This window comes from Miniopterus schreibersii, assembly GCF_964146895.1.
Source record: "Miniopterus schreibersii genome assembly, chromosome: 13".
Taxonomy (NCBI): Eukaryota; Metazoa; Chordata; class Mammalia; order Chiroptera; family Miniopteridae; genus Miniopterus; species Miniopterus schreibersii.
This window is the reverse complement of record NC_138113.1, coordinates 7,518,606-7,541,381: the sequence shown is the minus strand read 5'-3', so window position 1 is coordinate 7,541,381 and position 22,776 is coordinate 7,518,606. Positions and strand designations below refer to the sequence as shown.

The 22,776-nt window shown below is 34.6% G+C and overlaps 1 protein-coding gene across 13 annotated transcripts in view; it reads left to right on the top strand.

Moving 5' to 3' along the window:
* The window catches only part of PUM2 (pumilio RNA binding family member 2), a 76,427-nt gene that overhangs the window by 17,216 nt on the left and 36,435 nt on the right, over positions 1 to 22,776 (top strand). For 9 of the 13 annotated variants that reach the window (XM_081156342.1, XM_081156347.1, XM_081156341.1 and 6 more), the window contains 8 exons: positions 1,255 to 1,323; positions 7,890 to 7,998; positions 12,213 to 12,400; positions 12,946 to 13,112; positions 15,968 to 16,238; positions 16,477 to 16,570; positions 18,245 to 18,370; positions 21,409 to 21,551. In XM_081156342.1, coding sequence (XP_081012468.1) covers positions 1,273 to 1,323; positions 7,890 to 7,998; positions 12,213 to 12,400; positions 12,946 to 13,112; positions 15,968 to 16,238; positions 16,477 to 16,570; positions 18,245 to 18,370; positions 21,409 to 21,551 — 1,149 coding nt within the window. In that variant the 5' untranslated portion in view covers positions 1,255 to 1,272. Of the gene's footprint in view, positions 1 to 1,254; positions 1,324 to 2,220; positions 2,353 to 7,889; positions 7,999 to 12,212; positions 12,401 to 12,945; positions 13,113 to 15,967; positions 16,239 to 16,476; positions 16,571 to 18,244; positions 18,371 to 21,408; positions 21,552 to 22,776 lie in introns of those variants that run through there. The other 4 variants (XM_081156339.1, XM_081156350.1, XM_081156343.1 and 1 more) reach the window with 1 other exon arrangement.

Here is a 22,776-nt window from a genome sequence, read left to right as displayed (position 1 = left end):
TTTGAAGAGGAGAGAGATTTGGTTTATAAATATGAATATGCAAGTGAGGGTACTAAGAATATACATATATTTCTCAAAGCAATTAGTGGAAAAGTTGGTCAAGAAAAAGGGAAGAGAAGACAGTACTTTGGATAGAATACTGAGGAGTACCAGCATTTATTTAAGAGTTGAGGTGACAAATAGGAGTCTGTGAAGAAATTTGAGAAGAAGCAACTAGACACATAGGAAAGTAAAAAAGAATTATCAGAAGGAACAAAGTAGCAACAGAGAACAGTATTCCAGGAAGGAAGAGGTGCTTTGTAACTCAAAATGCTGTGGGATTTTAGAGAGAGTACTGACTGGAGAAAATAACAGAATTATATTGTAAGGCCCAAAACTTTGAGGGCTGTGAATTTGTTTTAGGCTTAAGTGCTTTTCTCCAGCAATATTTAACACTAGGAAGCAAAGAACCTTTGATTTAACAGCACCTTAATTGTCCTATGAAAGGTAAACAATTTCAACTGTTTTGTTAGAAATGGAAAAAATAGAAATACATGTTTTAGTTTGAGGAGAAGGGAAAGGAATTATTCTTAAGGAAACAACATTATAATTACTCACAGCTGATTAATTTATGTCTTGCTTTGAATTGTATCATCACTTAAGTAATTTCAGTGAAATTTTTTCATTATTGCTATAAGATTTACAAATAATAAAATGCTGAAAAATTCTGAAAAATCTTAACTGAAAGATGTAATGCAAAATAATTTAATAGGAACTACAACAAAAAAAAACAGGGTAATTACATTTTAGTACTTTAGCTCACTTCCTCCCTGTTCTTTACTTTCCATCTATTATTTTGCTCAAGAAATGGGTTTCTTTTGGCGCACAAATTTTTTTTTAATATGTTTTTATTGATTTGAGGGAGAGAGAGAGAGAAACAGCATCATAGATTGCCTTTCTTCTGCACGCCCCCCACTGGGGATCAAGCCCAAAACCAGGGCATGTGCCCTGACTGGAAATTGAACTAGCAATCTCTTGGTGCATGGTTCAGCGCTCAACCACTGAGCCACATCTGCTAGGCTGGCACACAATTTTTAATGTAGATTGCTGTGATGTGCTCTGTTTAGGAAAACCTGTCGTCATAGAGAAATCTTTTCTTGCCCATCTCAGCTTACACTAACATCGGTAGTAACTTCAATATTGTATAAAAATAGTTGATGAAGTCTGTTGTTTAAATTTTTCTTTCTACTAATTTCTGTTTTTGTTATTCAACAGGTTTGATCTGTGGATGAAATGAATCATGATTTTCAAGCTCTTGCATTAGAATCTCGGGGAATGGGAGAGGTAAATATTTATGAATGCTAAGAACATATACTTGATTATTTGAGCCATTGAGACTTTTTTAACCATAATTCTTGAAAATCGTGGTTAATGGTGCACGTTTTTTAAATCTCACATTATACAATTATGTAGTTGTAATTTGCAGCTTTTTTTTTTTTTTTTTTTTGGTGAGATTTGCGTCTAGTTGATTTGATTGGCTTGGTTAAATAATATATTTTGTAATGAATCATAACTACTTTGCTCAGAAAAGAGCCTTCTTGATTCTTGTCCTTCTGTTTTATATATGTATGCTGTTTGCTTAGCCGTACTTATGTTCACTAGTCTCTTCCAAAAATCTCTCCTTGTTCACTGTTTGCTTAAAAAACTTCTAATTCTCTACAAGACTCTATTGAAAAAGATGCTTATCTGCTGTCCCATTGCTATCTGCAGTGGAAGTAGACTTCCTCATCTGACTTCTTATAGATCTTTATGTATACTTTACTATAATACTGGTTACAGTTTATTGTTTTATATTAGTCTCCTTAGTAGATTGATAGCTTCAAATGACTAGCACACAATCAGTGGGCACTCTCAATTTTTTAATGCTTTTTATCAGTCCTATTAATCTGTGACTTGTTGGGGCATCCCGTTTAACCTCATCATTGTATAATTTAAGGCATCAAAAATACTTAGTTTTCCATATACCTGATAAATATTTAGAAAATTTTAATTGGTGATGAAAACCCTTGTGGTCACATCTTTATTTTGTCATGTTCTATAGTACTAACATAGTGTGGACTTTGATAAAAGAAAATAATGGTGAACAGACCTAAGATGTGTAATTAATTGCTTGCTCCTGGAGATTATTTTACTTTAGTAGATTAGAAACCTTCATGAGACTCACTCCATCCAATGCTGTGCTCTTCAGATGCAGAAAAAGAGTCCAGTCACTCCTCTGGACCACAAGAGGGCACCCTGCAGCTAGCTAACCCTCCCCTTCTCCAGAACAGCGTTTTCCAAAGAGTTTGTCATTTTCAGAGGACTGATTTAAGGGTGAGTTAAGGTGCTTAAGCATAAGTATTGCCAAAGTAAACTTGTTAGTTCAGTGCATAACGTAAAATTCTGGGCCCTAAGAAAAATTAGAGAGGGAATAATTTTTTAGTTAGAACTACAGGTTCACTACAATGCAGTGGAGTCTGCTTAGACATTATTTACCCTGTGGGCAAATAAAAAGAAGCAGTTGAAAAGGGCTTTTGTTTTTTCCCTGCTGCTGGTTTTCTTTGGTCTTTAGAAATCAGAATAACGTATCTTAAAAGCAGGTTTGAACAATATTTCAGCCTAGTCTGTGACAAACTTGAGCTTAATAATTTTTTTTTAAAGCAGGTAAAGTCACATCTTACCTTAATTCTATTTGGGGACCCCCCCAGCACTTTACTTCCCGAGTCTATATTGTATACATATTTACAATTTGGCTCTTTTTTTCCTCCTTTTCTAAATAGTATCTGTAAATCTAAAGACATCTTCACAGTTTAAAAAATGTCATGATCAGAAACAGTAGTTGAAAGAGTTTAGTAGTTTAGTTAGTTGGTGATGGAGGAGGGATATTTGAGGTTTTTGGAAAAAAGAGAAGCTGGGATGAATAGTATGTTAAATGATCTAAGCTTAAATCTAGGCTTCTTAATGGAAATGTCAGAAATGCAGAGTAAAAGTAGCTGGGTTTAGACTGCCTGCATTTTTGGCGGATAGCAGCAGGTCAGCACTTCTGTGACCATCTAGTGAAAATGTATTTTTAAATAAGCTGTTACTCACTAATTAAGTTTTTTTCTTAACAGTTTACCAACTAATTCTGTTACCTCCAAGAGATAGCTAAGAAACCTACTGAGGTTTCTGTCTCTGGGTTCTGTCTCCCACAAGCCTTTCTATCTTTCCTCATCTCACAGGCAGCAGGGAACCTTCTGGGATTTCCTTCTTTGCCTGTCTCTCTCTCACCAGTCTTCTCCTCCTTTCCTGACAGGTGAGGTTTTTTGTTTTTGTTTTATCCCAGAATTCATTCATTTTAATAAATAAAAGCAGCCTTGAATTTCTGGTTCTTGACTTTTCTAAAATTGTTTGTTTATTTTTTTAACATGACATCCTTTTTTAATGGATTGGCCTATCCTTGACTTTTTCTTTAAAAAATTAAGTTGTCCTTATTATGTCTTAAGCTGTTGTAAATCTCTGATGTATAAAGCACTGCATTACATATAGACCTATTTGCATATGTAGTTGTTTTTGTAGATCATGCCCATCATGATCTGTCTCTGGGCGGTCTCTTCTAGTTGTTCATTCAGAAATAGAAACAGATTTGTATTCATCCATTCATAAACTCATTCTTTCCATGTTTTCCCATAACACATTTTTGTCAAAAGATCTACCTAATTGCATTATGTCATGTGGCTTAAAAAGAGCAGAGCTAATCCATATAGTGTTTTCAAACTATACCGCAGAAGCACATATCTATTATTTTATTATATATATGAAATATGTATAATGGAAACCAACTATTTCAAACAGTACTTAAAACACCCGAGCGTAGTTTTGTCTGCATAAATTCCTACCTTAATTTTATCTTAAACTTTATCCACTGTAATGAATACCGACTTGTGGGCTGAATATCATAGTATCTTAAATTGTTTTATTCTTTATATCTAGTGGTAGCCTATTACTGGAATTTTTAGAAACTTGATGAATTGCACTATGGTTGAAAAGAACTGTCTTCTGTGGTAGTTGAATGTAAAGACAGTAGCCCTTAGAATTAAACAGATGGTTTAAATCTTAATGTTGCCATCTACTAGCTATATACAGGATGGGACAAAAATAGGTTTACAGTTCGTATGGAAAATAATGCAATAATTAATAATAATACAAGAATAAACTGTTTCACGTACTTGCAACTGTAAACCCACTTTTGCCTCATCCAGCATTAAAGGATTCACACTTTGATACCTAATATTTATGTGCCTACTATGTGCTAGATGCTGTTCTAAGCGGTTATGTTATTTTATTCTAGCCTCAGAAACTCTGACAGTAGTTTTTTTATTCTTTATCGGTGAGGAAACTGAAGCTCAACATGGTTAATTAATTAACTGGCCCAAGACCATTAATCCTTAATGGCAGTTTGAACTCATGAGTGCCTTGACTATTTACAGTAGTGCTTCACATTGTAAGTAACAACATATAATAATGTTTACTAGGGATATTAAGAATGGAGAAGATTTGGGGAAGTGATATGATTTGAAAAAATTAAGAAGTATTGATATCTTTTACTAACAAAAGATTAAAGTCTGGGAAAGCACCATTCTGGGGTTCTAGGGAATTACTTTGTGTCTTTTGTTCTCTGCACACTTAGTTGTTAACATATGTGCCTATCTTTTGTGGGCTTCTATTATAGTCACCTTACATTCTAATTTGCCCAGACAGTCCAGCTACATATGTGTTTTCATGACAAAATTGTTAGTACCTCCTTTCTCAAAACTGTTCCAGATTGGATGTTAAATGAACACCTTAATTTAAAACACCAAAATGTAGACACATAGCCTTTAAGTCCTTTTAATCCTTTGGCTTATGTTAATTTGGTTGGTTTGGTGATTTTATATAACAAGTCTGAAGTTTAAGTGCACCTCATAAGCAAGAGTGAATTTTTTTGAGACAGTTGGCTAGGGTGTTGACTGATTTCTTTGGAGATGGAGAGGGCAAGCTATAAATGCTTCTTAAAGAAAAGAACTGATAAAATGGAGGACCATGGGGGGATGAATTTGTATTTCTATTCAATTATTTCTGAGTTGGAGGGACAGAGGAGCAGGTTGACAAGAAATACTGAGTTGCCTGGCTTTGGTTTAGATTTAGAGCCTTTGTGAATTAGAGAACTAACACAAAGTGGTATGGGATCATGTATTTTACAGATCTTTAAGATCTCTTAGCCCTTGTTTTCTGTAATGTGCTACTATAGTAAAAGAGTCTCCAGGGGCAAATCTCTATTTTTATTGCATTTCCAACCAATGTACCACTTAATCTTTTTTTTTAAACTGGTATGTCCTGCATTGTTGCCTTTCTCTGTATTTAGCCCTTTTAACTTATTTTTGGTCACAAGCTAATAGTTTCTCTAAAAGTATGAAATCAGTGTCTAAACTGTCAGAGCTGTTTCTAGAATGTTGGTAAAGGCATTTGCTAGAAGTATTATTAACTACTAAATTGTTTTCCTATGCGTGGTAACTTAGAAATGTTTGTAAAATGAAGAGCTGTTCATAGCACAGACCTTGGCAAAAAGTAGGCACACTGGATTAGTGCTTGACATAGGTTTTTTCCCCTAGTTGTGCAGTTGGCGTTTTAAAGCAGTGATCTATATTACTAAAGCACTGCACTGAACCTTATACCAGTAGTCTTTTTAATAGTCTCCTTAAAGAGATGCTGTTCTAATAGCTCCAAAGATAAGTTTCTTTTAGCCGCATCTATGTCTGTGATAAATGCTTCTGTTAAGTTGTTTTAACTTTATTTTCAATTCCTTATTTTCTTATTTTGATATTGAAACATTTTTCTTCATGAAGTATGAGATAAAAGCATTTACTCTCTGATCATTTGCCATTTTCTTTGTGAAGTGGCTTATTTATACAGTATTTTTAAGGGATTAACTTGGGGTTTGCTATGAATAAATGTTCAATTTAAATACATTAAGTACAATATTTTAGTATTGTATTACCACCTTTGTTTTTTGTTTCCATATTTACATGTAACTTTTGTAATGAGATTTTCTTTAATTGAAGGAACAGATTGTATTTTACTGCTATACTGGTTAGGGCAGATTATTGTTTAAAATGTCTAAGTTTTAAATATATATTATTTGTAACCCAGAAACATCTGAACATGCACAAAAATTTTTTTAAATAGCAGAAGTTGGTTTCCTTTAAAATTAAAAATAAAAAAAGATCTGTAGATTAGGAACATTCTCAAACTGAATTTTTCCCACTCTTCAAAGCAGCTTCTCCTGTGTTTTTTGTTTTGTTTTGGTCAGTAGTACAACCATGTACCTTGTTAACCAAATTTTAAAGTTTTTTCCTTTTTATCACCCCCCCCTCCCCATTTGCATTCATATTTTATTGACTCTCCTAAATGTTCCTCGGATCCATTTTATTTTCTCAGTTCCTTCTGACAGTACCATTTCCGTTCTTGTCATCTTCACCCTGTTGTAATTCTCCTAAACTGATCTCCTTGCTTCTAGTCTAGAATATTCATTCTTACAACTTAAAACTTGTTTTCTAAAATAGTGTCATTCTTGCCAGCCTCTTTGATTCTCTTTGGCTTCCATGTAATATGCAGTTTCTTTAGCATGTCTTTAAGGTTCCTCATAATCTAACCTAGATATCTTTACCAGCATCAGCTTTGACCTTCCTGTACCTGTTCCTGTATCTCACACCCTGTTCCACATGCTGTGCATCTTCTCAAGTTGTGCCTTTGTTTATGATTTACTTTGTCTTCCTCACCTTCCACTCATACTTTGACCCCTCCCCCCAACACACAGTTTTATCTCTCAGACACAATTCCGGTTTTACAATTTATTTTATTATAATTTATATGCTTCTGAACTCTCTGAAGATAAGGTCTCCATGCCCTTAAGGAGGCAAACACAGATAATTTAATGTGTAGGGTTAGACGTATATACAGGTTTAATTATGAGCACTGAAAGACTGGGCTGAGACAGATGGTGGTCTTACAAATATTTATTTAAAATGCCAAAAGCACATCTCAGAAAACCAGTCGTCCCCCCCCAAAAATAAACATATCCCCAGTCCACCACCTGATTGTCAGGGAAGGTAAAGAGGAGAGACCTGGATGAATAGTAAAGTATATTAGGAATTGGCCAAATGTACATTTTGAGTAATCAGTGAATGGTTGTATGAACACAACTTGTATATGCTGTGTATGTTGCAATATAGGGTAGGTAGAGCACAGGACTTCGAAATTGTTATCTCAAAAGTATTTGAGGATCTTTTCTCTGTATCTCTTCCACTGTCTGTAGCTTCCTGATTTGGAATTGATAGGTTACTAATATTCAAGACCTAGGAGGAGTTGTGAAGTTCACCACCATTGATTAAGTGTAGTAGGAATGAAAAGAATATTTTCAATCAAGGAAGCTGTTGGATAGGAGATGAACCAAGGGCAGTATTTGGAAGTAAAGGAAAAATTTTTATCACTGCAGATATTTTTATTGTATTATCTATATTAAGTCAGAAATTTAGTAAGTCTTTTGAAAAATTCATAAAGAAAAATCACATGACATTCAACCACTACATGTTTTGAAAAATGTTGAAAATCAGAAGAAGTCAGATGTTGACCTTGATTTAATGTTTAGGTCTAGAATTATTAGAGCCAGAACTCAAACATAAGTAGGAAGTTTGTTGGTTTTTTTTATTGAGACAAATCAGGTAATAGGTCACTCTGAATTTTCATTAGCGTTGAAACTAACTTGTACATATTGGTGGTAAGTTTGCTTCCCTCTACATACTCATTGTAATTAGAATAAAATTTAAATGTAATATTTTTCTCCTCCAAAATAGCTTTTGCCTACCAAAAAGTTTTGGGAACCTGATGATTCAACAAAAGATGGACAAAAAGGCATATTTCTTGGGGATGATGAATGGAGAGAGACTGCATGGGGAACTTCTCGTAAGTTTTTGGTGTATATGAGAATTATGAATTTATTTGAATTTTTTACAAACCCTGCCTACTCTCAGACAATAGTTGGAGAAAATTTGTGATGTCTTTGTTGAAGATTTTAGTAGTCATAATGCACATTTTCAGATGTAAATTGAATCTTATCTAATGGTCCACTTATTGATTAGAAGTGCTTGTCAAAATAAGATTCTACTAAGTTTTTATTTGAGGTGAAAATCTGATTATAAAATTCTGACTTTTCATTAAAATAGAGGATACATTAATCAGAAGATTTTGGTTGTATTAGTGGACAGTGACAGATTTATCTAATTGCATCTCAGTCTAGCTTTATAAGACATTAGCCACACCAAGAAAGGAAGTAAACTTCCTTAGTAAGGTTGAATTCCCAGAAAGGGAGCAGACTTTGAGTTTTTTAAATTTTTTAATCCTCACCTGAGGGTATGTTCTTTATTGATTTCAGAAAGAGGAAAGGAGAGGGAGGGAGGGAGGGAGGGAGGGAGGGAGGGAGGGAGGGAGGGAGGGAGGGAGGGAGGGAGAGGGAGAGAGAAGCATCAATAATGAGTCATTGATCTACTGCCTCCTGCATGCCCCCCATTGGGGACTGAGCCTGAAACCTGGGCATGTGCCCCCAACCAGGAATTGAGCCGTGATCTCCCAGACCCGTAGGTCAGTGGTCAACCACTGAGCCACACCGGTTGGGCAGGGCTGAATATTTTTGATATCCATAGTAATGGAAAGAGACTTGGGCCTAAGAAACTTTTAAGAGGAAAAAAACTGGTACGTAAGGAGGATAACTCACAGGAGTGACAGTATTTATTGGTAAGTTAAAGAACATAGTTATATTCTCAAAATAGTACTGATTATATTTTTAAATGTTTCTGATTAGTAAAAGGTGAGAGGTGTACACATAGTACTATCAACATGTATTTTACCAATAACTTTTCTCTTTTTATAACTGAGTTTAATGTAGCTTGCTAAAGCTATACAAAATGACCAAAATAACATAAAAACAAATTTGTGAATGATAATTATCAAAATAACCTTACATTTTGAGTGTAAATTACCAAGTACTTCCTTATTCTCCAAATCATTGAAAGATATTAAAATAAAATATATTAAAAGATTTTATTGCTGGGCCGGGCGTGGCTCAGCGGTTGAGCGTCGACCTAGGATCCAGGCGATTGGGGTTCGATTCCCGGTCAGGGCACATGCCCGGGTTGTGGGCTCGATCAATGACTCTCTCATCATTGATGTTTCTATCTCTCTCTCTCCTCCTCCTTTCCGCTCTCTGAGATCAATAAAGATATATTTAAAAAAAAAAAAGATTTTATTGTCCTTTATAGTATAAAATTTTGTTATTAAACCAAAATAGCCCCAAAATTAGGAAATGCTAGAAAATTTTAGTGATTAATACTTTTTTGTTTTTAATTTTATTTATGTGTACAGCATAGTAGCTAGACAATCCTATACTTTACAAAGTCGTTCTCCCGATACTTTTGGTACCCAACTGGCACTGTACATAATTATTACAACATAATTGACTATATTCTACATCCCCAGGACCATTTTGGGACTACCAATTTGTAGTTCCCCATCCTTTCACCTTTTTCACCCAGCTCCTCAACCCATCAGCCTGTTCTCTGGTAATTAATTCTCTACATTTAAAATTGAAAAAGATCAAAAGGCCTGGCCGGTGTGGGCTTTCAACCAGGCCTTTTAGTCCTTAGTTGAGGGTCTTCCCATGTGCCAAGAGGTTTGCCTGTTCTGTTACTGGTCAGGGCACATGGCTGGATTACAGGCTTGATCCCCGGTAGGGGGCATGCAGGAGGCAGCTGATCGATGTTTCTCTCTCTCCCTCTCCCTTTCTCTCTAAAATCAATTAAAAAACATATTTAAGAAAAAGATTGAAAGCTTTGGTAACTAATTTAGACTAAAATTTCCTTAAAATAATGGGAATTTCTTTGAATGCAACCAATCTGGTAATATATTGTTAAACAAATAAATGAGATATGTTCCTTGCCCTCAAGGAATTTTTCCCCGCCAGATTTTAACATATATTAGATTGGACTCTTAAAGTATTCAGTTATTTGGACTGGGGTACATTTTCCCCACAAAAGGCACTTACTTTGCTAGAAATCACATGTGCTTAAAATCTTGGTTGATACACATGCTTTGATTTTTGTTTGGGGGGTTGAATGATTAATTACTTTATTTACCAAAAGCCCTGACTAGGAATTGAAGCAGGGACCTCTCAGTGCATGGGATGACGCTCAGCCAACAGAGCCACACCTGCCAGGGCCCAAATATTTTTTAAAGCATTCCAAAGCAAAGCATCTTGAGCACAACATGTTCCTGATATTTCTTCTTAGTGTCAGATTTATAATTTTAGTTAATTCCTTATACCACTCTCTCTCCCACCTTTTTTAGTTGTAGGGATAAATTTTGAAGAGGAATATTAGTTTTTGCTAGGAGACGTGAGAAATGAATGGAATTATTTTATTTACTGAACAAACTTGAATTCCAAGCATGTACAATTATGACCGGTACATTCCTGTTCTAGAGGAATTGTCATTCTAATAAGATTATTTCCATGACCACAGGAGACTGTCATATCTCCTTCTCAGCTGAACTAAACTACTTGTGATTGGAAGTTACATTTTGTTCTGGCACTTCCAGATCTTTGAACATGCTGGTTTCTCTTAACTAAAATGCTCTTCACCACCAACTACCTTTTGGAGGGGGGCTTGCTTTAACTCTTGCCCTTCCTTTTGGGGTTCACTAAGACTGAGAAGGATTGATACCCCTTTCTTCTATTCTAATAATATATTGGATTGTTTTTATTGAAGCACTTCTACTCTGTTATGATTACCTTCTATTAAGCCTATCATCTCTTTGAGGGCATGGACTGTCTTGTTTGTTCTTTCATACGATGGACCGTAACTCAGTATTTGAACTGGATAAATGAATGGGCAAATGAGTAGCAATCATTTAAAAAGTATTACAGTTAATGAAATGAGACTGAGTACCTCTGTGATAGTTCACCCCTTTAAGGACTAGAGCTAATATTGAGTATTGAACATATTCACAAAAAGCCAGAGGTAGCTGACAGCCTATTGGTTCCTTTAAAAAACTTTTTCTTTTTTTTTTTTTTTTTTTTGACAAATCTCTGAATGTTGCCTCAACTGTTTTATTATATTTTTATTCCATTTGCTATCAGAGCTTAAATACTGTCTTTTGTCACAGAAATAGTTAGGAAGGATATTTGTACCAGATGAATAATTTTTTCTTAAAAATAAATGGAGAACTTTAGAAGGGATTTTTTAAAATATCCTTTAAGCGATACTTAGTTTTTACACCAAGAATAAAAAATTCTGTGTTACTACTAGGTTTTCCAAACTTAATTGTTTGTGTTTATAGCAGTATAGCCATGTGTTTTGCATCTGTCCAGTGCAAAACTATGAGCTTGAGAAGTGCCTCTGCCAATTTAGGAGGAGTTATCTTTATTGTAGAATTTATCCCTAAAGGTTTTTGTTTTGAATTGCTATAAGTCACCAAAAGAACTTACTTTTCAATTATAGTTGGCATACAGTACTAATTAGTTTTAGGGGTACAACATAATGATTAGACATTTATATAACTTACAAAGTGATCTTTCCAATAAGCCTAGTACCCATCTAACAACATACACACTTATTAAATTATTATTGATTGTGTTCCCTGTGCTGTGCTTTACATTCCCTATGACTGTTTTTATAACTGGCAATTTCTACATCTTAATCTCTGTACCTTTTCCAGGCACTTCCCCAGCCCTCCTCCCATCTGGCAACCATCAATTTGGAGAACCTTAAATTTTTAAATAAGATCTTTATAGGCAACTGAGCCTTCAGATTAATGTTTCTTCATTGACCTTTTTTGGTTGACGTATATAAGAAAAGAAACTGTACATAGGCTTTTACCTGTTTTTTACTAAATGGCTCTTTCTATATGTCTATTGATAATGTCTATTATCAAGACATGTGCCCAGGCCAGTGAGTTTCAACAGAATTAAGACTTTTTTCTAATATAGATTGTAATATAGATTATAAAGATTATAACAACATTAAAACAATATGCTGATTTTTCTTACTTTAGTATATCAATTTGTGTAAGTACATTCGGTTAACTTAAAAGTACAAATATGTAATTGCATTCTTTCTTCCAAACAGACCATTCAATGTCCCAGCCTATTATGGTACAGAGAAGATCTGGACAGGGTTTTCATGGAAACAGTGAAGTAAATGCAATACTGTCCCCGCGATCAGAAAGTGGAGGCCTTGGTGTGAGCATGGTAGAATATGTGCTAAGTTCTTCTCCTGCTGATAAATTGGATTCTCGCTTTAGGAAGGGAACTTTTGTAAGTATTTTGAATAAAGAAATATGTAACAATTGCTTAATGGTCATTTGGTTATCTTTAAACCAGTTTAGTTTTCTGGCCCTTCCTAGAGCTAAAGGAAATTGTATAGCTATTAGTGTTCGTCTTCATCTCTTGGCCACTTGTTAAAATACATGAAACAATATTTCTTAACTGTGTTACAAAAATCAAGCCATATTAGTTACAATACATAATTTGCAAGAATAAAATTGCTTATTTGTGGTAGTGCTTGTTCTGAAAGGAACCAAACAAAATCATCTGTGCATTAAGTATAATTTTAATCTCGTTTGTGGTGTTACTGCTTTTCCAGCACCGCTATAGTTAAGGTTGCCTTAGCCCTTCTGTTATAAATCACTGGTTTGTACTCAATTTTTTGGCATTTGATAAATTAGTTGACTACAAAATTAAAATAAGATTCAATGTTTTTATTGTTTACATGCACCATAGTGTAGTTTTAGGTCACCTTATGGTGCCTTTTTTGTGTGTTCTATTAAATACTCAGAATCAAACAGATTCTTTTTCCTCAGGGCACTAGAGATGCTGAAACAGATGGACCTGAGAAAGGAGATCAAAAAGGCAAGGCTTCTCCGTTTGAGGAGGACCAAAACAGAGATCTTAAACAAGGAGGTGATGATGCTAAAGTAAATGGCAGAGGTTTGCCAAATGGAATGGATGCCGATTGCAAAGATTTTAAGTAAGATTTTAACTTTCTCAAGAAGAAAAGCGTATCTCTTTAGGGATTATGAATACTAGCTGATGTGACTGATGTAGACATTTTTCCAATTTTGGTTTATTTTATTTCCCTTTGTACCTTGTGTTAATCTGGAGGAAGATTTAATTTTTTAATAAGGAATATTAGTAAATGATTATGAGCCATTTTTAAAAAACAACTCTTCAAAACATTCTGTCAAATAGTACATTCCATTGAAAGAGTAATGTTAGACTCTCCTGCTACCTTTCTGATAATACAGTAGTCTAAACTAACTTCTCCCTCCCTGCTAAAATTTAGTGAATTTCAGGTTTAATCTGTGATTTTTTTTCCTGGCAGACTTCTTGGGGTTGCTCTTGAGCACCTTTCTGTAGAGTTTCCTCTTTTTGTCTCTGTATTGTATCTCCTATCCCCAATTTAACTCTTAATGTTGCAAATGAGGAAACATAATTAATTAGCTCTCGGGATCTGTGACCTTTATGTGAGTTTGTGCTAATACTTAACATTCCTGAAATTGGGAAGTGGGGAACATACTAGAGACTTCAAAAAGTTAGCTTTAAGCTCAGAATTCTGTAAATTGTAGCTTTTTAGTTGTCTTTTTATGGCAATTAAATAAGTATTTTCTTCCAGCAGCCTTTGGTCCTAGATTAGGTGGTGTTAGGAAGTTGTTTCTTTGTAATGATTTCCTATACTTTATACTTCAGTAGTCAAATGGTTTGGGGCCTGTACCTGAAAATGAGCCATTTCTTTGAGATACCGTGAACCGTGGAATCTCAGTTAACTGAGTGTAGGTACGTGTGGGTAGTACACTTTTACATTCATTGCCTTTAGTTATCAAAAGCAGACTAACAGTGGCCCTTAAAAAGTGGCATTTATATTTGTTCTAAGTGCAAAAAAGCATCCAAAACCAGTAAACCTCTTTTGACAGGAAATAAATTTGTTTTACACCCTTATCCTGATTTTGCTCTTCTGCTGTTCCCTAATCTAAGTTTTAGTCAAGGGCATGCATTTAAAACTTGAGTTGATTATAAATCCTTCAGAGTATACATTTATAATTGAAGTGTTAATACACCATTAACTATAGCAGTAAAAGAGCACCACTTATAGCATGACTTTTTTCTATTGTATCTTGTACTTTTTGTATCTTAGAGTTGTTTTGTATAAAAGGATATGCTTTTCCATATTAATATGAACTTCACATTTATTAGCATTTTAATTTTATTCTGTTAAATTTGGAATATGTATTTAAATTGTTTATGAATTATTTTTGACACAGTATTGTACTTGAACAGTGTAAAACATTTTAAACTAACAGCTGTGGCCATATGGCCACTATGATGCATATCATTAGTATGTACATTAACTGATAAATCATCAATATATACATTACGGGACTAGAACTGAAAGGATAACAGGCTGCCTTTTTTTTAAATTGGTTGATTTTAAAGAACATTCTTTCAGTCCCTTCCACCCCTCGCCCCCCCATATATTCTGAATGATAAATAAACCTTTGGAATATTCACATGAAAAATTAGGTATGCCTGAAAGGGAAAGGAATTTGAAATTTTTTCTAATGTTGTATGGACAGTGGTTAATCTTTAAATAAAATGTAAGTTCACCTAAATACCTGGGAAATAATTCTTATAATTCAGTAATTGCTTTGTAAAATGTTCTGTATGTGTTAGCAAATTTATCCCAATGTAAAGTACCTGACATAGGGGGCAGAGTTACGTAGGTGTAACAACTAGCATTGAAAGCCAGGTAAAATAGTTATTGCCATTTATTTAATGCACTAATACATGAACATACTATGAACTCATGGTTCCTCAAAACAAAAGTTATTTCTCGTGAGGGAGAGGATCTTATAAAATATTTCTGTAGAAGAAAACAGACTATGAGTGAGGATTATGTCTAGAAAGGAAGTAAAAATAAAGTTTAGACCATGAAAGATATTGATTTAAAAAAAGAGTCATTGCTTAAAATTTAGTCCAATGTTAGTTAATTTATTGGGGAAAGTTAAGGAAGCTAGTCAGTAGAAAAACATTGATAAATGTTGAACAATTTTTATTTAAACTGGAACAATTTGGTATTACAGAGATGATACCAAATTGGAGAGCTGTCATAGTGGGGTTTTACAAATAGTTTTTTGTTGGTTTATTTTTGTTGGAACCACAAGGTCATCTCTTTAGTTTCTTTAGTAAGGAAACTGAGTCCTGGAAGATGAAACGATTTGCTCAAAATCCTATTCAGAGTCAAGAGTCGGCCTTTTGTCTTAGTTCAGCTGCCTTTTTCTGTTGTATTCTACATTTTACACCCTTAAGTCTTGAAGGTCATAGTGACCAGGGTTTTTTTTCTGAAATACTAAGTTTTGGCCTGTTTTTTCCTGAAATATTAAGCAAGATATTATGGCAAAATTCTGTGCTGCTGGAGTATGGTGGGTGGGTTTTGGTTTTGAGCTTTCCCATACTTGTTACTTATAGTCTGCCATTCATACCTACTATTCATTTTGTATCTGATTTGAGAAAAAAAGTTTTAGGTAGTCTAAGCCTAAGTTGTGGTATTGGCCTATTTTCTTATCTGTAAAATTGAGTTGTATCTTTATGCTATTAAAATTGAGAAGAATATTCACTAATAATTTTAGAAAATAAAATGTCAATTCTTAAGAGGAATTTAGATTAGACAGAAAAAAATGTTATAAAGTAAAATGGTTAGTGACCTGGGATGCCTAATTTGCCCTATTTAACAACCATTTGTTTTTTATGATTTTCTTACTTTCCCATTTCAACTTTGGAGGGAATTGTTACTTTTACTAATAATGCCTCTCTGTTTTCTTTCTGTAGTCGTACTCCTGGAAGTCGTCAAGCCTCTCCAACTGAAGTAGTTGAGCGCCTGGGCCCCAATACTAATCCCCCAGAAGGATTGGGTCCTCTTCCTAATCCTACAGCTAATAAACCACTTGTTGAAGAATTTTCAAATCCTGAAACTCAGAATCTGGATGCCATGGAACAAGTTGGTCTGGATTCCTTACAGTTTGATTATCCTGGTAATCAGGTACCAATGGACTCTTCAGGAGCTACTGTAGGCCTTTTTGACTACAATTCCCAGCAGCAGGTAAGCATGCTCCTTTAAAGAAACTCCTCTTAACTGTGTGCTGGTGTTGGCTGAAGTGCCATAAAGCGTTGATGTGAATAAAGGAGTGATCTTGAAGAGTTAAATGTTTTGTTGAATAAATGTTCTTATAGTTGAGAAAGTGATTTAACTAAGTGTTTAAAATACTCTATTCCCAGTTTTCTAAATAGAAATGTAATGCTTTGAGACTAATCTTTGTATTAAATATTTTTCTTAATAGCTCTTTCAAAGGACTAATGCACTAACAGTTCAGCAGTTAACTGCAGCTCAACAGCAGCAATATGCATTAGCCGCAGCTCAGCAGCCGCATATAGGTGAGTCTTTGTAAGTTACCATTTTGATTAGACTGTTAAATCCTGTGCTAGGTATTTAGATGTTTTGTTTTACTGAATGGTGTTATTTCATTACTTTTTGAAATACCTCATTGAGAGCAAAGATTAATAGGTTAAATGCCAGGAGTAGAGATTTACTAGGGAAGAACTCTTTCTGATGATTATTTGTATCCTTGGTTAAATAATAATATATAAATCAGTGAAAGCTGTCAGCACATAATGCGAAGTTGAGAGAGGCAAACACTTGGAAATTCCAGTGTAATTATTTGTGTCCGTTATCAAGTCAGAATGTTTAAAGTGGTTTAAAAATAGAAATACCAAGAAAAAATTAAAAAATATTTTCTTCATTAAGATTGTTTACCTTTATGTTCAAATTTAGTGAAGAAAAAAGATAACATTGCCATACCAGTAAAGTAGGGGGTACAGTTATTTGCCTTTCGAAGCCAGTTGGAGCTCTAGAATAGACAGAAAGCAGACTCCAAATAAAATTTTATGAACTAACAGGAAAAAGTAAAAAATAATAACAAAAAAGCAAGTTACTTTTACACCCATGTTCCTCCCCTTAAGTATTCTTTAAACTTGAACCTTTTTCAGTTCCTTTAACTTTAAACACATTCTTTTTCATTATTTCTTTACCTTCCACCTCTGAGTTACTTTCCAGAAGAGGCAATTCCAACAGCACATTTTTAAAGTAATATTTTAGTAGCTTATGGTAAAAGATCAACACAGTGATTCCTCAATACCAGCAATTTCTTCTCTCTATTAAGTACTGCAAATGAATATTTTAAAATTTTTTCTTCGCCTTTACTGAATCATTACTGGCATATATTAGACTCAGAACTGGGCTTAGGTTTATTCTTCTGCTTAAGACTTGATTGTACTACTATTGCTTTCACGGTAAAGTCCAGTAAGTTCTTTATGGATCTTTGTTCTTATTATAGCTCCAGTTGTTTTGTTGGGGGGGGGGGGGGTTAATACATTTGTATTGATTTTAGAGAAACATCTCTGTGAGAGAAAAACATTGATTGGTTGCCTCCCACATGTACCCCAACTGGGGATCGAACCCACAACCTGGGTACATACCCTGACCGGGAATCAAACTGGCAGTCTTTTGGTGCACAGGACAACGCTCAACCAACTGAGCCATACCTGCCAGGGCTCCAGTTTTATCTTATACACTACAACCCCACTCCGTCCTACCTACCCCTTCCAAAGCTTGTTTGAGGCCCCTCCTCTCTATGCCCATAGCACTTACACTATATTCTAATTGCCAGTTTCTTGTTTGTTTTTCTCACTAGATGAATTTGTCAGGGCAGATCATATCTGTCTTCTTCGCTCTTGAATCCCTAACTCATAGTATGGCTCAGGAAATATTGAATCAAAAACTGCTATCAAACAGTAGTAGTTCTAGTTCTGAACAGTTACTGTGTGCCGGTTATGTGCTAGTACTGTACAGTCATTTTCTAATTAGTATCACACTTATTATCCTATAAGATACCTGCTTCATAAATGAAGAACCTTATAGTCAGTGAGAATTTAAACTATTATGTACACTCTCCTCCTCCACCCCAAATTCAGAATAGAAATGTTTTTACCTAATAAAGAAAATCATACTTTACATTTTCTTTCATTATTTCTCCCCCTTTTTAAATACAGCTGGTGTATTCTCAGCAGGCCTTGCTCCAGCTGCATTTGTGCCAAATCCGTATATTATTAGTGCTGCTCCTCCAGGGACTGATCCATATACTGCAGCAGGATTGGCTGCAGCAGCAACATTAGCAGGTAATTTATTCATCCTGGTTGCTTATTATGGATTTAGTTTTAATCTTGGTATAAGCTTTATTTTGGTCTCTTTGGGCAATTTGAAGTTCCTCGGAAAAACTGTGAAACATTTAATACAGAATGAGCTAAAGTTTCCAGAGTTAATTTTTCAACTGGAACGCTACAGGAGAAACAAGCCTGATAATTTTCCTCCTATACATAATTGGCTTACCTTTTAGTTTTTTAGTTTCAGAAATCTTACATTGCCAAACAAATCTTCATTCTTGTGACCAATCCCATTACGCATAGAGACAATGCAAAGTAATGTTACTTCTCAAAAAATAAACTGGGTTAAGTATTGTAAATACCCAGGTCAGGGAGAGTGTATGGTAAAGTGCTTCTGCAATCTTGAGAGTATGAGTATGTAATCGTAAAGTTTATTTAGCAGTGTTAAAATTTGTAAGCAAGCTGGGGAACAAAAGATGAGGTGAAGTTAGGAAGAACTTCCTAAAAACTGTCAAACCCTGAAACCACCACTCAAATGAAATAAACACCAACATGTCATTTGTATCACAATAAAGCTGGGGGGAAATTTTTTAAACAGAAGCTGTGTTTATTGTTTATTTAAGTGTGCTGGTCAGGCAGTCTTACTGAATAAAGCAATTGGCTGATCTTCGATAGGGTGGGGGGGGTGTTTTAGGTTGAATTGGTTATAAAGATAGAGATGAGTTTGTCGTAGGCGTGGTTTATGTTGGTCATCAAGGCAGGAACAGGATGATGGCAGTCACAGGAGTGTGTTCACTGTAGTAAGAACAGTCTTTGCCTAGGAACTTGGGGAGTTTAATACTCAGGAGTTTAAGAAGTGAAAAAATGTTAACTTCATATTCTTCTTTAATATCTTAGTTTGCATACTGAAACTAATCTGCCACATTCAGTATTTGGTATATATATGTATATGATTCCATAAGCATGTGAGCTTCCTTGGTGCCATTTAACTGGATGTTAGTGTGTAAAGTGCTGGTATATCATTCATACAGAAAATCGTTAACCTATGGAACTGAAAGAAGCGACTTTAAGATGTCATTAGTTTTGAGATGACCTCTGGGCTTTGGCTTTCTAAGACCAGTGCTATCCAGCAGAAATATAATGTGAGCCAGATAATATAATTAAAATTTTTCTTGTAGCTACATTATAGAAATTTAAAAAAAGATTAAATTAATTCCAATGATATGTTTGATTTAGTCCAACATATCTAAAATAGTATCATTTTAATATATAATCAAGATTTTTAAATTATTAAGATATTTTTCCCTTTTTTATGCTAACTGTTCAGAATCCATGTATATTATATATTTACAACACATCTCAATTCAGGCTATCCAACTTTTAATTATTAAATAGCCACAAGCTATTAATAGCTGTTAATGGCTTCTGGGTGCTGTTTTGGACAGAGAGGTTCTCAGTAGATATCTGATTCTTGTTTTGTTTGATTGTATCTTTCCTGCATAGATCCTTTTCACTGTTCTAACAGTGCTCATTATAGATTGTGCTTAAACTATCTTTAGAAATATGTACTTTTTAAAGCTTTTCATTTTTGTGATTCAGTGAATTATTCTGGACTTTATTTTCTTCCAAAACAAAATGAAACCAAGCGTTTGACTTTTAAAAAATCTACAAATTAGATACAATAAATAGTTCCCTATCAGTGGAATTTTAGGACATGTTTGTTTTATCAGTCAGGAATCATGACGTCTTGTTTATTAGTTTAATGGTGGGCTTGTTGTACATGATGCTACTTTCCAGGAATCAAACATTGTCTTGAATTAAGTAAAATAGAGTAAGAACAACTCTGTTTTTCTTAGTTTGCTTTCTTGTATCTATGTTCCTCTATGCTTATATTAACTAGTTCTTGCTTTGACTCACTGGTCCCATTTTTCTAACCACATAAACACTGATGTTTCATTTGTTTTTGTGGGATTTTTTTTAGTTGCCTTATAAGAATTGTGACTAAGTTTATTTCAGGGTTTGCAATTAAAGTATAGTTGTGGCAAGCTTGGTACCAGAATGTCCCCTAGTTTTATGTTACAGGTTGCAAATCAAAAGATGAGTGTTTAGTTTATTTTTGTAATTCAATAATAGTCAGAAAGTTCGTGGGTTTTTTTAATTTTAAATATGTCTTTATTAATTTCAGAGAGAGGAAAGGAGAGAGAGAAACATCAATGATGAGAGTCATTGATCGGCTGCTTCCTGCAAGCCCCCCTGCTGGGGATCGAGCCTGCAACCCGGGCATGTGCCCTGACCGGGAATCGAACCCCGATCTCCTGGATCCTAGGTCGATTCTCAACTGCTGAGCCATGCCCAGCCGGGCCAGAAAATATTTTTTAAGAGAAGTGAATTGAGTATAGAGAATCTTACAGTTCTGCGGTATCTGTTTTCTGATTATCTGTGTGTGTCAGTACCAAACCCATAAACTGGCATTCAGTAACTGTTGGATAGTTAAGTGTCCTGTCAATTCATTGATCCTCTTATTATTACTATTTTTTTAATCCTAAGCAGAGGATATTTTTCCATTGCTTTTTCAGAGAGAGTGGAAGAGAGAGAGAGAAACATCGATGTGAGAGAGACACATCGAGTAGTTGCCTCCTGCTTGTGCCCCGACCAGGGCCAAGCCTGCAACCGAGGTATGTGCCCTTTGCCGGAATCAAACCTGGGACCCTTCAATCCATGGGTCGATGCTCTGACCACTGAGCCAAATTGGCTAGGGTTCACTGGTCCTCCTAAAGTTTAGCTTCACATCTCTCCATTAAGGCCACTGCTGCTGTTTCTGAATATTCACTGTCTTAATAATTAATACCTTAATGAGACTTTCTCCCTAATAGAATAGGGAAAAGTAAATATAGTAGGTATAAATAGGTACAGAACTATAAGGACATCTGCTCTAAGTCTTTATGTACTGTCCCCTTTTATGATCTAGTGATGATTGACCTCATTTATCTATAAAATGTAGTGACCTTACCCTCTTCTTTTTTTTTTTTTATTGCATGGGGTGTGGGGTTTAGGTCCAGCAGTGGTTCCACCTCAGTATTATGGTGTTCCGTGGGGGGTGTATCCAGCCAATTTATTTCAACAGCAAGCTGCAGCTGCGGCAAACAACACAGCAAATCAGCAAGCTGCATCTCAAGCTCAGCCTGGACAGCAGCAGGTATAGGCTTGCCTTCATTCCGTTAATACCTGAAGTGTCTTTGAAATTGTGTGAGCTCTTTGTGTTCAAGATCCATGTCTTTTCTCTTTATTTTCTTCAGTATGTAATATGCATATATGTGGTGGGCAAAAGTAAGTTTACTGTGCCATGTGACAGTTAATAAAACTGTTGTAATAATCATAACCTGCATGTCTTTTTCCATATGAACAACTGTAGACCTACTTTTGCCCACACCTGTACAGTTGGTACATAAGTCTGGATTACATGATTTTTTTTCTGATCCATATTATATGAATTTAAAGATTTGATTGTATTTCATTTTTACATTTCTGTTGAAATCTCTAGCGATTTTAAATTTTCTTTTCAGTTCTTAAACTGTGCTAATAATGTTCCTATCCAAGTAATTGTCACTTCAATTTTTTTCAGTTTTCTTCTGGATATTTAAATTACTATTTTAAATATTTACTTAATATATTTCTGACCAGAAAAAGAAGATTACTGGGTACTTCATATTTTTAAGCACGAAAAGATGAAATATTTTCACTAAAGGTTAGATTTAATTTCTTCAAACAAAATGTTTATCACAAAAAAATTTTTTTTAATTTCCTGGAACATTTTGGTAAATGTAAAAGCTATTGATAAATACCATATTTCTGGCTGTCAGATTCAACATATACCAAAGAAGCAGCTTAATGAAAAGTAGTGTTATTTACTTGCCAGTTAAATTTTATTCTAAATTTTCTTAAATATAGTTTAATACTATATTGATGTTCTTTCTACGCTGTTTTTAGGCTCAATCCTTACAGATGCAACAGCATCATTTAAATTATTTTTCAATCTAAACTTTTTACCTTTTTTAGGCAAACAAAAATATGCCACTACCTGAATAATACACCTATGTGTGATGCTTACTTATAGGATGGACTTTCAGTGAATTCCCTTTATCCTGAATTACTTAAATATTTATCTCTGTGAAATTAATGTGTATTATGGTTGTGTATAATCACTACAACAACTACTTATTGCAGAGTAGTAAAACTTGACCAGCCCTCAGAGTTTTCACCTTGTTTTGATGTAATCTTGTGTTCATTGGCTCACCCTAAAGTTTTACCCTAAGAAGCAGCTTTTACTCAGAAAGCTGCTGAATTCTAAAAACTTGGTTCAGTTTGCAGTTTTTACTCTACTGCAGTCTCACAACAGACTAAGTGAAGGATACTTTATTTCC